The 17,305-nt window shown below is 52.9% G+C and overlaps 3 protein-coding genes across 3 annotated transcripts; 1 reads left to right on the top strand and 2 right to left on the bottom strand.

The window, feature by feature from the left end:
* Positions 1-293: 293 nt before the first annotated feature.
* Positions 294-3,762, bottom strand: LOC112846216 (piggyBac transposable element-derived protein 4-like). The gene is made up of 2 exons (XM_025905592.1): positions 3,297-3,762; positions 294-1,748 (listed from the first exon to the last, which is right to left on the bottom strand). Exons 1-2 carry the CDS (start codon positions 3,733-3,735, stop codon positions 619-621), a joined length of 1,569 nt encoding a protein of 522 aa, XP_025761377.1. The 5' UTR covers positions 3,736-3,762; the 3' UTR covers positions 294-618.
* Positions 3,763-7,006: 3,244 nt separating this feature from the next.
* On the top strand, positions 7,007-8,371 carry LOC112846215 (major histocompatibility complex class I-related gene protein-like). Its single transcript, XM_025905591.1, has one exon. It carries the CDS (start codon positions 7,007-7,009, stop codon positions 8,144-8,146), a length of 1,140 nt encoding a protein of 379 aa, XP_025761376.1. The 3' UTR covers positions 8,147-8,371.
* Positions 8,372-12,992: 4,621 nt separating this feature from the next.
* LOC112846050 (GTPase IMAP family member 4-like) lies at positions 12,993-14,052 on the bottom strand. The gene is made up of 2 exons (XM_025905286.1): positions 13,933-14,052; positions 12,993-13,831 (listed from the first exon to the last, which is right to left on the bottom strand). Exons 1-2 carry the CDS (start codon positions 14,015-14,017, stop codon positions 12,993-12,995), a joined length of 924 nt encoding a protein of 307 aa, XP_025761071.1. The 5' UTR covers positions 14,018-14,052.
* Between the last annotated feature and the right edge of the window lie 3,253 nt (positions 14,053-17,305).

Here is a 17,305-nt window from a genome sequence, read left to right as displayed (position 1 = left end):
CGTTATGATGTTTAGCGTGGGGGTCGCTAGGACCCCCTAGGGGCATATGCGTTATGATGTTTAGCGTGGGGGTCGGTAGGACCCCCTCGGGGCATACGCGTTATGATGATAGGGAGGGGTCGCTAGGACCCCTCGGGGCATATGCGTTATGATGATGTTGGGGGGGGGTCGCGTTACGATGATGATAGTGGGGTCGCTAGGACCCCTCGGGGCGTATGCGTTATGATGATGATGATGATAGTGTGTGTGTGTGTGGGGGGGGTGTCGCTAGGACCCCTCGGGGCGTACGCGTTACGAATCGCAAAGTCCTCAGAACGCCGGCTAAAGCGAGACGTGGCGCTCTGCATTAACCTGCTCTCTAGTATAATCTCATTCTCCAAGCGTACAAACAACTCACATGAAATGTTGTAGTCTTTGTTTATTGGCGACAATAAAAAAAACAATCACGAACAAAACCATACAGCATTTGTGTCCTTTCAGGCGACGTAACGGCACGCGTGCACTCGTTTCACACATCGGTCGGTATTATCTTGCGCAGAATACGTTCAGAGACCGTCTTCGTCTTCTCGTCCTTCTCCTTCGTGTAAAAAGGACGATCATCGGTCTCCTAAAAAACGTTTAGGGTGGGGTGGGGTTGCGTGAAGCGGCGCAGTTGGGACAGTACTGGACGGCGCAGTTGATGCACACGTGCGCTCGGCACTCGCGGCACAGGATCTTGGTCTTGACGTCTTTGCTCCTGGGACACACGCGGCACCTTCGCCTCTTGACCGGAGAGGAGTCGCGCGGCGTAGCGTCGGCACCGTCGGCCTCGGTAGCAGTGGTAGTAGTACTAGCAGCAGCAGTAGTACCTCGGGCCGCGACTCGGCCTCCTCCTCCTCCTCCTCCTCCTCCTCCTCGCGCTAACGCCCTGGCTTCGATCATGGGGCGCGCGAGCGCTTTGCCCAGCCGCTCGAGGAAGAGCCTTCGTCTGTTGAGCTTGCCCGCCATCCAGTCGGGGTGAATTTCCCTCCAGAGCACGAACGCGTTGTAGGCCGCCACGTCCACCATGTTGTGGAAAAGGGCCACGGGCCACCTGCAGGTCTTTCTCCTGCAGCTGTACGTGCTCACGACCTTGTCCAGGTTGTCGACGCCTCCCTTGGTGCGGTTGTAATGCAGCACCAAGGGAGGTTTGCCGTCGCCGTTGCTTTTGCCGTTGCCGCTGCGGCGGCGGCTAGGCCGGGGCTCGGGGCCGGAGCGGCGGTGGTAGCGAGGAGCGGTGGTGAGGAGCAGCACGTTCTTGTTCTTTTTGGCCACGTAGGAGAGGATGATCGTGTCTGGCCCTCCTCCTCCTCCTCCTCCTCCTCCTCCTCCTCCTCCCTCTCCTCGTGCCGCGGAGCCGGCGAGTACTACGGATTCCACGGAGCCCACGGCCCTGCCCTTGACGCAGCGCAGCTCCCTGGGGATCTCGGGTCTGTTCGCTCGCAGGGTGCCCAGCACCGTGTGGCCTCTTTCGCGAAAGAGCCTGTCGGCGAGCTCGCGCGAGGTGAAAAAGTTGTCGCACGTGACGTTGCGTCCCGGCGGCAATCCCTCGGTGAGGTCCAAGACCACTCGAGCGGCCAGGTGCTTTTCGGGAGGGCCGCGCTTGTCGGGCTTGCCGGTGTACACTTGCATCTTCCACGCGTAGCTGGAGCGCGCGTCGCACGCCACCCATATCTTGATCCCGTACCTGGCCGGTTTGCTGGGCATGTACTGTCTGAACGGACACCTTCCTGATGATGGCGAGAGAGAGAGAGAGAGCGAGAGAGAGAGAGAGAGATTGAGAGATGTGGGAAAGTGTTGGGGAGAGATTGGGGCAGAAACGCAAGAAGAAGACACGTGAGTTTGACAGAGAACGCGCTTGCAAGCGTGGAAGATATAAAGAGTCATGCAAAAGCACACACGCAGAATCCGACACGAATATACAACAAAGCGACCTAGCGTGTTTTCGCCGTTCGCGCTCCTATTCCTCCTCTCGTCGCCCAGAGCGATGTGGGAAAGTGTGTGTGGGGGGGGGGAGATTGGGGCAGAAACGGAAGAAGAAGACACCTGAGTTTGACAGAGAACGCGCTTGCAAGCGTGGAAGATATACAGTCATGCAAAAGCACAAACGCAGAACCCGACACGAATGTACAACAAGCGAGCTAGCGTGTTTTCGCCGTTCGCGCTCCTATTCCTCCTCTCGTCGCCCAGAGCGATGTGGGAAAGTGTGGGGGGAGATTGGGGCAGAAACGAAAGAAGAAGACACCTGAGTTTGACAGAGAACGCGCTTGCAAGCGTGGAAGATATAAAGAGTCACGCGAAAGCACAAACGCAGAACCCGACACGAATGTACAACAAAGCGAGCTAGCGTGTTTTCGCCGTTCGCGCTCCTATTCCTCCTCTCGTCGCCCAGAGCGATGCCGGAAAGTGTGGGGGGGAGATTGGGGCAGAAACGCAAGAAGAAGACACCTGAGTTTGACAGAGAACGCGCTTGCAAGCGTGGAAGATATAAAGAGTCATGCAAAAGCACAAAGGCAGAACCCGACACGAATGTACAACAAAGCGAGCTAGCGTGTTTTCGCCGTTCGCGCTCCTATTCCTCCTCTCGTCGCCCAGAGCGATGCGGGAAAGTGTGGGGGGGAGATTGGGGCAGAAACGCAAGAAGAAGAGACGTGAGTTTGACAGAGAACGCGCTTGCAAGCGTGGAAGATATAAAGAGTCACGCGAAAGCACAAACGCAGAACCCGACACGAATATACAACAAAGCGAGCTAGCGTGTTTTCGCCGTTCCCGGGGTAGAAACGCAAGAAGAAGAGACGTGAGTTTGACAGAGAACGCGCTTGCAAGCGTGGAAGATATACAGTCATGTAAAAAGCACAAACGCAGAACCCGACACGAATGTACAACAAAGCGAGCTAGCGTGTTTTCGCCGTTCCCGGGGTAGAAACGCAAGAAGAAGAGACGTGAGTTTGACAGAGAACGCGCTTGCAAGCGTGGAAGATATAAAGAGTCACGCGAAAGCACAAACGCAGAACCCGACACGAATATACAACAAAGCGAGCTAGCGTGTTTTTGCCGTTCCCGGGGTAGAAACGCAAGAAGAAGACACGTGAGTTTGACAGAGAACGCGCTTGCAAGCGTGGAAGATAGAAAGAGTCGTGTAAAAGCACACACGCGGAACACGACGACAACAATGCCCAGAAAGCTAGCGTTGTCGCCGTTCCCCGCTCCTCTTCCTCCTCTCGTCCCCCAGTCACGCACACAGACACACACACACACAACATCCACCACGTACGTACCTCTGAACGGCACCAGTCTCTCGTCGACGGTGACCTCCGGTCCCGGTCGGTACATGGCGGGCAGCCTCGCGCACCACTCGTCCCACACGGCTCTGATGGGGGCCAGTTTGTCGTAGCCGTGGCCGCCGCCGCAGCCCTCGCCTCGCACGGCTCGTCTGGCCTCTCTGTCGTCGAAGCGCAGCGCGCTCGAGTAGGCTCGAAAGGTCTTGAGCGGCATCGCGGCCCTGAACACGGACCTGCCGCTCTCGGCGTCCCACAGGCTCTCGCAGGCCTCTCCCCGGGACCTGTACACGCCGGCGAGCACGAGCAGCCCCACGTAGGCCCGGAACTCGACGGGGCCCATGGGCTTCCACCCGTCGATGGCGGGCCTGCGCCTGTCCGCTTCCAGGTTGGTCATGGCGATCACCGAGTCCTCTATCTCCGGCGGGAAGTAGGCCATGAACGCGGAGGCCTCGTCGCGCGCAGCCGCAAGGGCCTCTTCGGTGGGGCCTCGTCCTCGAGGCTCGAGGTCGTCGTCGTCGTCTTCTTCTAATTCTTCTTCTAATTCTTCTTCTTCTTCTTCTTCTTCTTCTTCTGCTTCTTCTGCTTCTTCTTCATAGTCTTTGTCTTCATAGTCTTTGTCGTCTTCTTCATAGTCTTCGTCGTCGTCGTCGTCGTCTTCTTCGTCTTCTTCTTCGTCGTAATCGTCGTAATCGTCGGCTACATCTGCGTCGCGAGTTTCACCGACAGCGCCGTGGCCGCGATCGCGCCCAGGATCATGAACGCCACCTGCAGCACGGCCGGCGTCGTCCTCTTGCCAAATCTCCCAAGTCCCCCGCCCCGGTTCAGCGCCTGCTTCTTCCTCTCCCTCTCGGCGGTTCGACTCGCCTTGCGAGCCGCCGTCCTGGCAGAGTTGCAACGCCGTTTCGTAGTTGTGAGCCTCTTCCGCGTAGGACCTATGGGGATCCGCCACCCCATCGTTTTCGTCCTCCCGATCCTCCGAGTACCGCTCCTCGTCTGCGAGCGTTCGGGCTGTCCGGTCGTTATCCCCCTCGGCCTCTTGCTCTTCTTTCTCGGTCTCTTCCTCCTGATCCTCCTCCTCCTCCTCCTCCTCCTCCTCCTCCTCCGAGTTCTCCTGTTGTTGTTGTCGTCGCCGCCGCTGCTCTTGGTCTTCCTCGACCCCTAGCCCTCGATAGCGAAACGTGGCCGGTCGCAACAACCCAGACACCGGAGCCGACCCCGCGTAGGCCAAAACGTCGGCGATATTGATGGTGATGGTGAGGAGGACGAGCACCGTGACACCGACGGCGAAAGCGCTACGCGTGTACCGCCGAGCTTAGCGCTCTTTCGCTCCCACGGTCTAGTGCGTGACATTGCCTGCGTCTAACGAGACCCCCTTGTTGTCGTCGTCGGCGTCGCCCTCGCCTCCGTAACCAAACACCAACACGCTTAGTACCCACCATCCGCTTTCTTATCATCTCGCCGCGAGACTCGCTCTGCTTTCGCTAGGGTGTTCCTCGAGACACACGCACACACACACACGCACACACACACACACACACACACACACACCGTACTCACTCTATCCTTCCATCGAGAATGGTGGTGGTGGTGGTGGTGGGGGGATCGTGAGACCCCAAACCCCCTTGCTAACTCCGCGGGGGGACCCGCGTCCCCTGGCCGACAGACCGACCGACCCCGCCGGGGAGCATCAGGGTTAACAGCGGCCTCCGCTGGCCGAGCTCCATAGAGCCTGCGCGAAAATGCAGTGATTTCAGCTAGGCGGATCGCGGCTGCCGGCGGAAAGGTGCGGCTCGCGGGGGTACCTGGAGTTGCCTGAGAGTGTCTGGAGTTGCCTGAGAGTGTCTGGAGTTGCCTGAGAGTGTCTGGAGTTGCCTGAGAGTGTCTGGAGTTGCCTGAGGGTACCTGGAGTTTCCTGACAGTGTGTGGAGTTGCCTGAGAGTGTCTGGAGTTTCCTGAGAGTGTCTGGAGTTGCCTTAGAGTGCCTGGATTTACCTGAGAGTGTCTGGAGTTACTTGAGAGTGTCTGGGTGCCCTGTTTTGTTCTCTGCTTGGCACTGTTGGGATCAGATCGGGGGGTACTGGGAGACGACCATAACACTGATGTTGTGCACATTTCTCGATGGGGTGCTCGGTCGACAGACAAATTCACTTGTGACACAAACAAACTCACACGAGACAGAACCGCATTTTCACATCCGGCGCTCTTTATTCTTCATCGTCGTGAAATTACATTGCAAAGAATGTGAAAACGCTTGACATGAAAACGTTGTATAAGTTCTTGACTCGGGGTGTATTGCAAAATGGAAGCACACAGTACAACAGCACACGTAGCAAATATCCACCGGTCGGTGGCTGCCTTGGTTATTCTCCGCTGTTTCACCCCTACTGAGAACGGTATATAACCTGGACGGATCCACAAATGCCATCAGACGCTTTGAGTCGAAGGGTTGACAGCGGCCGTGTGTAACGGAGACACAAATGCTGTCATGTCGCAGGTCTACAGCATACGTTTGGTGCACCCAAGGACGGAGCTCCCGGACAGCGAGATACGCCGCGTGTGGTTCCTGTGCCGCCCTTGGGCTGAAGACATCATGAAAACACACATGTTATCTGCTAACACGTTGGACAGGATCAAATGCCCGGATGAGTTGGCTGTGATGGCACCCTGTCACATAGCCCTCACGGACCTGGAAGACATGAGTGACATGTGCTTAGACGGCTTTAACATGGTGGACTTTTGGTTTCATTGTAAACTGGAGTCGTTCATGGCCGGATGGGCTCGTTGGTACGTGCACGTGGATCGGGTGACTGGCGTGGGATGGGGTATGACCCTGCTGCTAGATGGCGAGGGCAAGACGGTGGCGGACGCGGAGGTCCTGTCGAGGAAGCTGTGGCTTGCTTACAAGACATACTTTGAATGGCAATGGGTTGTCAAGCAACCTGGGCGGCCGGGGGATACGCGTAAAGCCGACATCATGTATGGGGAACACGAATACGAAAACCGACGGGATAAACTGCTGTGTGTCTCCATCGAGGGCGAGCGAGGTGACTTTGGACGAGTGGTTGACGATCGGATGACCGCGATGCCGCGTATGGGCGAGGTTTATCGGACCGAACGTCACGAAGGAGAGTGTCTTCTGTGGTGTCACACCAACGACGATGATGATGAGAAGCGAAAGGCATCGACGATTAGGCTGTGGTACCCCGAACAGTAGAACGGGGGGCCAAAGTATGCACTGTATTGTATTGTGTCGGTTTGTTATCATACTGCTTGTAATAATAAACCTACGTGAAACGTTACGTGTTGTTGTCGTGTGTGGGACTCTCATTTCAGTCTAGTCGTCCGCTCTTCCAACACCACAAACACTGACTTACTCCATTGCGGCGAAACACGCACACCCCGCTTCTGCGTTTACCGTGCTGTACTTGTATATATAAAATCACACACATTGCACAACTACAAGTGAGAGACCTCTCGGTTACAGCGTTCGTTTCTCGCAAAGACCGACACACACGTGGGGATGGCTAGGTCTTAGCTGGGTACATGCGGTCGATGTGGAACAGGGCAGCCGGGGGTGGGATTGTCGGCCGTACAGGGAGCTTTGTTGTGAGACGGCGGAAACGTTGGCGAGTTTATTTGCCCGAACACTGGGAGAGTTTGTGATCACTTGCATTTGCACACCGCACACAATTGAGGTAGCTCTTACGATGGACGCGCGGTATGTGTCTTTGTACTTTGTCACGCGTATGCTGACGGTGAATTCGGCAACTCATTCGCTGATCTACATTTATACAGCGCTGTCCGCAGACCTCGGCTTGCCGGGTGTGCACAAGTTTACAGCAATAGGTCTACTGGACGGTAAACCCTTTGACCGTTTTGACACCGACAACCCACGGAAAACCCCCACAACAAACTGGGCTAGACAACACTTAACCACTGAATACTTGGATAAGGGCACGCAGAGTCGACTCAGCAAGCAGCAATGGTTTGGCGTTAACCTAGATGTCGTGATGACTCGGATGGGACACTCGGCGTCCGATGGGGATGTACATGTTCTACAGTGGTTACACGGATGTTATGGGGAAACGAACCCCTCCGAGGAGAGGCTGCGGTTTGTCCGCGGGGCGGATAAGTACGCTTACGATGGTGACGATTTAATGTCTTTTGATTATGTCACGCTGGGGTGGTCAGCTGCGACCGAAGCGGCGAAACCCATCGCGGACAAATGGAACGGTGTGACCGTGTTAAGGGAATACACCAACGGCTATTTGCGCGACGAGTGTATCGGATGGTTGACTAGGTTTGTTGGACACAGCCAACGGGAACTGAGAGAAAGGGCAATCGTCCCTGACGTGTACGTGTTTGCACGGAAGACACGCGGACCTATTCTCACATTGATTTGTATGGCATCGGGTTTCTCCACAAACACGCCTGCCATGACGCTGATGAGAAACGGCCGAGTTCTCAGTACGGACGACGGTCTCGAGGTCTTTGACATTCTCCCAAACAACGACGACACGTTTCAACGACGGATCGCTGTGGATATATTACAATCTGACAAGGGGAACTTCACCTGCAACGTGTTGGAGGAGAACACTGGGTATCACGTTATCAAACACTGGCGCCTGGAGGATCGCAAAACTCTTCGCGCAGTTGCCTGGTCGAACACTGATTTGCTCTGGGCCTTACTGCTGTTTTCGACAATGGTGTTTTTGTGCACTGCTGCTTTCTATCCGGTGGTGGTGGTGGTGTGCATTATACGAAAGCGGAGGACTGGACAAATTGCAAATCAAACCGATTCTTGTGCGCAACACCACGGCCTAAAAGATGAGACATCTGGAGTTTGATACATAGTGCCTCGTATGCGTGTATGTCCCAATAAATGATTTGTCAATATAACTGCTGTACTGTGGTGTTTACGGCTAACAGCAACATCAGAGTACCCAGACACCATTGATTGTTACCGCATTTTATTTTCTGCAACATAGCATAGACCATAAACCATACCATCTGTGTATACAACACATTGTTTTCATAGGACTGTGCTTTACTTTACATTCTTCACTGCAACAGCATAACAACGCAAGTCTCGATTGCATGGGAGTACATTGACAACAATACAAAAATGTAACAGTATAAAAACACAGCATAAATTTTATACCAACAGTGTAAAATGCTAACCGTAATTGCACAGGAGTACACCGACAACAGTGTAAACAGTGGCACTGGTGATTACATGTAATACGTTAGGGTGTATGCATGATGCAAACACATAAGGCAAAATCTTCAGCGTCATTTCTTCCCTAGGCTACAATGTTCATCGCATTGGCCTCCGTTGTATACAAACGTGATACGAAAACACAAGAGTACAATCGTGTACTAGTAGATGGCACACACAATACTTTGTGACCATTGGCATGCTTTATATGGAATACAAAACCAATATTCAGCGTTATCATTTCTTACAGCGCTGTCATTTCTTACGGATTGCGCTGCTGCAAGTTATAGTCCACGTTGACCCTTTTCCTCTTTTTCAAGCACATCCTGCAGCATAGCACACAGCACACGCAGCTGGCTATCGCTACTATAACGACTACAGAGATAGCTATGTACAATCCGTAGGTTACCAAGAATGAGTCTTTGCTGTCTTGATACAAGTCTCGCCCGCTCTCGACGCGAGCGGCCTCTTCTTTCAGAGCAGCGAACACGCTAGAATACTCGACCTCTTCGTCCTCGCTCATGTCATTGTCGATAGTCTTCTCCTCCTCTTCGGTCAGAGGGTGACCCGTGAGCTCAGCCAGAGCTGTGAGTCCGCCGTTTACGTCTTTCACGTAGAGGCTGTTTCCCACTTTGATTATCTGCTGAATGGTCGCCAGTTTCTCCTCGGGCACCCCTACGGAATTGGCAAACTTGACGATGACATCTTTGTTGCTGACCACAGCGGCTCCTATGGCTTTGGCTGCCCCCTTTGCCTTATCGGACGTTGCAATCCTTTTGACGGCCTCCAGCTTCTTCTTCAGCTTCTCTGCCGCCGAGGCCTTCGTGTCGATCCTGTACACACCCTTGGCTACCGCAACTTTGCCCGAGCTGACCTTCGTCGAGCCCGCGTACACCTCGCAGTGTGTCGAGGAACACTCTTGGCACAGCTTCACTAGGCACTCTTTCAGCGTCTGCGCGGTTTGGCATTGAGCGGCCTGTAGGGTTTCTGTCTTGGGGCATCTGTATGACACTTTGGCCTCGGTCGAGCCGTAACTCCTCAACTGCAGCCCTTCCAGGCTGGAGGTGAGGATTCTACTGTTGTCGTCCTTTTTGGAGTACCCCTTGAACAGCCTGGTGTCGTCGCACTGCTGCACGGCGCAGGCTTTGCACACCAGTTGCTTGTACGTCTTGTACGTGGAAGTGCGGCCCACACTAGACGCGTCCACTGTCGCGGTCTTACCGTTCAGACATTTCGCACTGTAGCTCTTCTTGGTCGAACTGCAGCTGGTGGAGTAGAACAACGCTCCCAAGCACAGGACAGTGTAGACCGCTGTCTTCATAGTTGACAAATTAACCGGAGATGCTTCTGCGTGACTCTGATGTCTGCATCTAGAAACGAGCTGTCCTTAAGCTGTTGCGTTCTCTCAGCAGTGGCAGACTGTTGGGATAAAGCGGCCTGTTTGGGGTAGTATTTAATCGAAGTCACAATGCCTTGTTGCCGACCTGCAGCGCTTTCCTCGCCGACCTGCGGCGCTTTTCTCGCCGACCTGCGGCGCTTTCCTCGCCGACCTGCAGCGCTATTCCTGCAGCGCTATTCCTCGCCGACCTGCAGCGCTTTCCTCGCCGACCTGCAGCGCTTTTCTCGCCGACCTGCGGCGCTTTCCTCGCCGACCTGCAGCGCTATTCCTCGCCGACCTGCAGCACGGGACCCTGCTGATTCTGGTCGGCCTGGAGATGGTAATAACACCCATGCTATGAGGATGCCTTCTCTGCTAACTGATTGCAGAAATGATGCGCGTTTTGCTTATGCTTCTCTGTGGAACTACTTGTCTGGGCTGTGTGACTGACAGCCTGGGTTGCTGTATGTGTCCTCCGGGCACAGTAATGGCAGCTAGCGGGCGTTGTCGTGATCCGCAGTGTGTACATTGTCGGTTATACGAATACACGGAATTACACAACAGGCTGACTAGGTGTATTTTGCAACCCTACTGCGACGTCAACAAAAACTTTGTGTACCTACAGAACATTTCTTCCAGCAAGAAGTACGCCATGTTTTACTGGGATGGACGTGTTCCCATTACACAAATACAGGATCGGAATATGAGACATCTGTATGCCAGCAGTTCACCGGACAACCCGCCCTTCTGTTCGCACCTGCAACACTTTGCGTCGCCCTGCGTGCCGTGTAGGACTTCTGGAGAAGAGACGGCGGTTGTCTGCCAAGGGGGTGCGCGTCCTAGATTTGTGAACGGGAACCCCGTGTGGTCTGACACATACGGGCCCAAGAACATTGTGTACAGCCCAAAAGAAGAGCTACAGTGCGTGTGTAAGCCCGGATTCCAGTGCTCTAGCGAGGCGTGTATCACGTGCATTCAACGGGACGAGTCCTCCATTACCGAGGACCCTCTGTCTGCGGACTCTGACGCGAGGACAAGAAACGAGGGGATTGTCTCAGCTGTGTGTGTCCTGCTCGGACTGTCGCTGATTTTTGGCCTAGCGTTCAGAAACCGGAGTCAGCTACGACGTGTGTGTGCACACGGTGGCCATGAATGTCGGGTAGGACTATCGGCTGCTAGTGACTGTATCATAGGGTTAGTTGGAAGGCTGAGTAGACCGGCTAGAGAGGCTGCCGTGCCCGCTGTCTCGCGTGATGAGATTGTCGTCTTGGACAAGCCCAATTGCACAGGACTGCCCAGTGAGGACGACCAAGTACGTAGGGTCGGTGAGAGGAGGATAGCGGGGCTTCGACTGAATATCGTATTGTATGCTGTTATAGCTGTGACCCTATCGAGCGCACTTATAGTTGGAACTCTGTACATAGCGGACCGGTTGCTGATAAACCACTGTGACTCGACCATCTCCGTGTACACCTTTCCGCTGGGCTACGCTGTGACAAGCAAAGGACTGGGGAACTTGGAGGCCGTAGCGCTCTCGGGGTTCTTGCATAGGTGCAGGCAACAAAACGAGTTCACGGTGCCCGCCCGTGTCAAGTTTCACAAGGCCATCCGGTGTCTGAGAGGTAGCAGAGAATACAAGAGAGCATCAGCTGACGCGTCGCAGACCAAGCAATCGCATGGCACCAAGGACTCTAGCTCTGGTCACGTAGGAGCGTCGGGGTCCTTTGTTGGTGTAACGGCCTCGGCCGAAGTGACGTTCAGTAAGACCGATGCCGTGGAGAGGTCGATGGAGAGGACGGTAGCTTCGAGTAACAGAGTTTCAGTCTCGTCATCGTCATATCAGTGCCAAGTGGGCAGCGCAACCTTCTCGTCCTATGAACCCAGCACCATGCTCCGCGTATCACTGGAGGAGCTTAACCGAGACCCAGAAGGACGCATCGATGAGTTCCTGGACACTTGGGGATATGGGTTCGTAAGCTCAGTGGAGGTTGGTGGATATTACAGCTCGTTTGAGGTGTTCTCTACCTGCAACAAGGACGCTGAGAACAGCTTAGACGATGCTGCTGAGCGCTGCAGAGACAGCGGAGCAAAAGTCGAAGTCTCTGGCTTTGGCGGTGCAGCCAGCGCCGGTGGTAGCACGTCAAGGTGTAACACGGAAGGGCTGTCAGAGCATCAGAAGAAAGCACTGTCGTCTATATCCAAACAGTCTCGATACGTGCAGATAGGAGGGGACGATCTCGGGGGAGAGGACGAGTGGGAGAGCACGCTCAAGATGAACCCGTACCCTCTGAGGGTACGCATAACCCCGATTTTCAACATAAACGGTATATCTCCGAGTGCTGTCAAGTTGCTAAAGCTCAAGCTTCAAGACGTTCAGCTCTACCCAGACGAGTTTTTAGCCGAGCAAGTACCGGACATAATGCCTAGGCGTTGCTGACGGGGCGGGGGGGTACAAAGAGGATATTTCATGCTCTTTTCATACAGTGTCTATATATTTTTGTATAAACCACGACCACGATAAGTCTATTTTACTTGTGATATAAAACTGTATATGTAACCTCAACATGCTGCTGTATTCGTGAATAAACAAACGTACGCTGTGATCTTGTACGGAGTTTTCATTTGACATTTGGTGTATGCAGTGTGTGTATATATTTTCGTATAAACCACCACCACGATAAGTCTATTTTACTTGTGATGTAAAACTGTATATGTAACCTCAACGTGCTGCTGTATTCGTGAATAAACAAACGTACGCTGTGATCTTGTACGGAGTTTTTCATTTGACATTTGGTGTAAAAAGCAATCAAACCCAGCTCAGTGTATGACTGTGTTTCGACAGAAATGGAAGGGTCTAAAAACCCACACAGTAACAGTGTAAAACACCACACAATAACAGTATGTTTTCCACCTTTATTGTACTGCACAGATACCACATGATCCACACAACGAGGACAGAAACAGACTCCTAATATCGGTCGATATCTTGTGTATCCATTTGGTGAAGAACACCGATTCTCAGCATACCGTCTTCGTAAGCAGTTCTACCAAAACAATCTAGCGTGTGATGGCAAACTGACTAATGTAGTTAGCCCACCTAACTGAACATGGCCACAGAACAATTAAACTGAGAATACCCAAGCGCCCCACCGATCCCCATTAGCACGTAAGAGGACAAGTATGCCCCTGCTCCAAATAATCCCAGAGAAGTAAGACCGAAGAATCTACACCATTCCCTTGTCTTAATCATCTGTTCGTGCTCTTTTCGCATTTGGTCTTGCTCTTTCCTCTTACGCTCCGTGTCTCTTTCGAGTTTCTTCTGAGCTGCCTTGTACATATCGTTGCTGTAGTGCTCACCTCCGTTGAATTCTACCATGTCCTCTATTTTACTCAACAGAGTATCCACTTGGGTTTGGTTTACTCTCTGAGTGTTGCTCAGCGTGTGGTACCTTCCGCCACACTGGTTTATCACTCTTTGTAGCTCTTTGCTTTCCTTCACGTAGTCTCTCACCGATTTACCCTTTAGCAAGTCACCGTGTGTAAACAAGACCAAGGTGTACGTGAAAGCGTCTTCTCCGAAGTTGTCTCGAATCCACTTTATGCTGCTCCGCTCCTCTTGTGTGAACCTAGACTTTAGGCTGATTACCAAAAGGAATCCGTGCGGTCCGGGTACCGACTGTTCGACACACTCCTCGATCTTTCTTTTCACATCGTATTGTGTTTTGGCTGTGTCGAACAACCCCGGAGTGTCGATCACAACGACTTTGGCGCCGTCTCTGTCCACCTCCTTCTTCACACAGCCAACGGTGACGGACTCGGGTGACATGTCCTCCTTGAAAGCGTTGCTATCGCCGAGTATAGTGTTACCAGACGCGCTCTTGCCAGACCCGGTCTTGCCCACGAGAATCAATCTGACGTGCGGACGGGGTGGAGAACCTGCGGGTGACATTCACATTCTCGTAAAGACTCCCATGGACAGCAATGCATTCGTTGTTTGGTGTGTTGTTGTACAGGTAACAAGGCCATTTTACACCCACCTTTGTCATTCTTCTGCTGACACAGAGCGACGCGTCCGCTTAGTGTCAGTGACAAGACAAGTATAAAGGAGATAACTTTTGCCATGTTTCATGCTCGCCGTGAGAGACGCAGTGACCCGCACATAAACTAGGAGTAGCTGGAAGGGGTACGTGATAATACGTGCTTTTCCGTGAGCACGCCTGAGAACGCATGTACTCTTGAGCTCCACGCTGACCGAGATGACAGGGGATAAGACGTTCAAACTGTACAAGCCTTTGCTCTACAATGGTAGCCCGTGCTGTCATTCCATGGATCGTGAACATAATGTCAACTGTGTACAATGCAAGCAATAAAACGAACGACACTCTGTGTATGTTCATCCTTCATTTATTGTTATTTCACGGTCAAAACACAATGCACAATAATAACACCATATAATGGGTACGGTTCGATGTCACATTCTTCAGAAACAAAGACAGGTCTCCCTCGTTCATTTCTCTGTCTTGCAAATACACCCGGCGCTTAAAGGATGGGTGTTGGAAGTCTGGGCAGTACTGTTTACCACGATACAGAAGAACATATTCATCGCGCATCAGATCAGTTCTCCTCCACAGCACACCCGCAATGGCGGTCCTCGTGTATGAACATCGACATGGTAGAATCACAACCCCTTGACCACTCTCAGCTGTGACAACAGCAGGATCGTCCGTGGCGTTGATCAGTTGACAGCACAAAACTAAAATCACAAAGGGTAACATTTCGATGTTCGTACGTTTGTGTCACTGTCGTAGTCAAATGTGTTGTTTATGTTTCCTGTGGGGTATATATACACAGACTGTCACACACATCGTACTACATGCATTCCGTCTCTTACAATGCCAGGTACTCATCGACTCACCATACGCCATCCCAGGGTGGCGTTCCCCGACTCTAAGATTGACAAACTCTCTAGATTCTACAGCCCCAGCCTGGACAGAATTATGAAAAGGCACGTGCTCTCGAGCTCAATGCTGACCAAGATGACCGCGGACGAGAAGCCTAACCTGCACACGTTAGTGCCGTATATACAGCTTTTGGAGGTGGAAGACCTGGGCGCGCTGATCACGGACGGGTTTCAGCTGTGCCATTTTTGGTTGAGATATTGCATGAACAGGCCTCCCATCTGCCGTGCTTGGTACGTGCAAGTGGATCGCACCGCTGACTTAGGGTGGACGTTGACCCTTTTGATGGACGACGACACGATGGATATAGAGCGCTTCACTGAGCAGTTGTGGGAAGCTTACAAAGAATACTTCACGCTCAGCTGGATACCAGGAGAGGCAGACCGCCACACCGACTGCCGGTTCGAAGACAATCGCTGGAAACTTGTAAGCGCGGCGATCGACAAAGACCTACGGGAGTTGGTGGACGAGCGCTTTAGTGTGGTGCCTCGTTTAGGTGATGTATTCCGTGAGACGGATCGCAGCAAGCTACTTGCCTGCTGTGGTGTGACACCAACCAAGACGACTTGAAGTGGAACACCTTTTTGTTATGGTATCCAGAACGCCAGAGATGAAATGGGGTCCACTGAAGCGTGTCCACAATTGAGTTGTGATGTGTGTGTAACATACAACAACGACAACACCGGCTACGGTGCTTATGAAAGCAATGCTAAACCTACTAAGATTGTCCTTTGTGTAACATGCAGTGTACCTACATGACTTGTGAACATAAACATCGGACCACACTAATAAAAGAAACCACATAAACCCTGTATGTGTCACCTTGATTTTATTTGTTGTTGCCAACATTCACATTCACAATAACATCGGGAGCAACACGTATACATTTCACTGGTGCATTGGTTACGGTGCGCAGTCTACGAGTCTGTAGTCTCTAAACGTCGGAGTGTATTATTACATAGTACATGAATGCACTTGGTTGCTATATTGCGGTGTGTCTTTGTGTGATGTGAAAGAGGAGAGAAAGCAGACTCAATAAAAGAAAGATCCCAAATCGCTCTGTCAATTGCATTTAATTTATTTGAGGTCTTAGGATGAGAATATACACACAACAAAGGAGCACAACTTGAGATATACTGTGGGTAAAACGATACACACACGAGTAGTAGGTGGCTGTGGGTAACATACAAAACAAAGCAATAAACAACGAAATCCTGGGTTGTTGTTGTTGTTGCTGGTGGTGGCGGAGGACGACGACGTTAGTCTTCGAACACAACACCGGTCCCTCTTCCAAACGACATGCAAGGTCCAGGAGTGTACCAAAGCCGGTGCCGTCACCCCGGTCCTCGAAGGCCATGCCGCTGTTCCGATAGTACGAGACCTCGTCCTCGGAGTGGTACATCAGAGCCGGATCGCAGCAGGACGGGTCGTTGCACTGGCCTTCGTCGTGACTGTCGACATCGGTTTCACTCGCATCGTCGGTCTCACTCGCATCGTCGATCTCACTCGCATCATCGATCTCACTCTCATCGTCGGTCTCACTCGCATCGTCGGAGTCACTGGTGTCGTCGCCACAAGAACAACCCTCTTCGTGCACACAATTTTCATCTGTGTCAGAGTCGCGCGAAGACCCGGAGTTCGACCGAAGCGATGTGGCTTCGGGGGCGCGCTCGTCTATTTGCGCAAAAGGCGAACCTCCACGTGGCCTACTTGACGCCACGTGACTTGCGGCTCACCGCTTAGACTCGTCGACACGTTGGTCTTGGTGTCGGTCGTCAGGGTCGATGTGGAACCCGACATATTTGGATGGCTGTAGTGAGACATTCTGTTGTGTCAGACGCATATGCTGTGTGGAGCATTGGTGGTATCACGAAGCCAGGCAGTCCAATTTATACACACTTGCCCACCAGAACTCCGCCTTGTGTTTAGTAGTCTTCGACCGAAGCGCCCTCTGTGTTTGTAAGATTCTGAGCGATGTTATCCTAGGACCTCGTAGACCAAATTATGCCACGCGAGCCTTTGGCGTTCGTTAAAACAGCTGCGGTTTGGTGCGGTAGTAGTCAGGACTCGCTCGGCGAACCGTGCGACGTCCGCTTGACTCCGGCTCGGCAGACTCCTGGTATGTCGCGCGCTGGCCGCAGCACCGATCCCCATTGTTTGTGCTCGACTTCTCATCACGGGGTCCTCGGTCGTCATGGCCTTAAGACTTTAGGCGCGCCTCGGTCGTTTGTTCGGCGGCGACCACGGGAAAAGTCCTTGTGCGTTGTCCGGGCGGCGCCTCGCGCAGGCTCTTGACGGAGGTGTACGCGCGGTAGGTTTCGTGTACCAGCTTTGTGTGACTGACAACGCAATCCCAAGATGCGCCCCACTGTAGCAATGTCCAAGCTGGTGTCTGAAGAAAGGCATTGTATGACATGCCCTGCAAGTGTTCGGCCAGAGCATTGCACTCGTG

This window comes from Oreochromis niloticus, linkage group LG3, assembly GCF_001858045.2.
Source record: "Oreochromis niloticus isolate F11D_XX linkage group LG3, O_niloticus_UMD_NMBU, whole genome shotgun sequence".
In the NCBI taxonomy this organism is placed as follows: domain Eukaryota; kingdom Metazoa; phylum Chordata; class Actinopteri; order Cichliformes; family Cichlidae; genus Oreochromis; species Oreochromis niloticus.
This window is presented reverse-complemented; position numbering and strand designations above follow the sequence as displayed.

Coding starts and splice junctions, on each gene's coding strand:
- LOC112846050 (XM_025905286.1), bottom strand. CDS start 14,017: ATGGCAAAAGTTATCTCCTTTATACTTGTCTTGTCACTGACACTAAGC. Junction 13,832..13,932: donor TCAGCAGAAGAATGACAAAG/GTGGGTGTAAAA, acceptor TGTCACCCGCAG/GTTCTCCACCCCGTCCGCAC.
- LOC112846215 (XM_025905591.1), top strand. CDS start 7,007: ATGGACGCGCGGTATGTGTCTTTGTACTTTGTCACGCGTATGCTGACG.
- LOC112846216 (XM_025905592.1), bottom strand. CDS start 3,735: ATGGCCTACTTCCCGCCGGAGATAGAGGACTCGGTGATCGCCATGACC. Junction 1,749..3,296: donor GAGACTGGTGCCGTTCAGAG/GTACGTACGTGG, acceptor CGCCATCATCAG/GAAGGTGTCCGTTCAGACAG.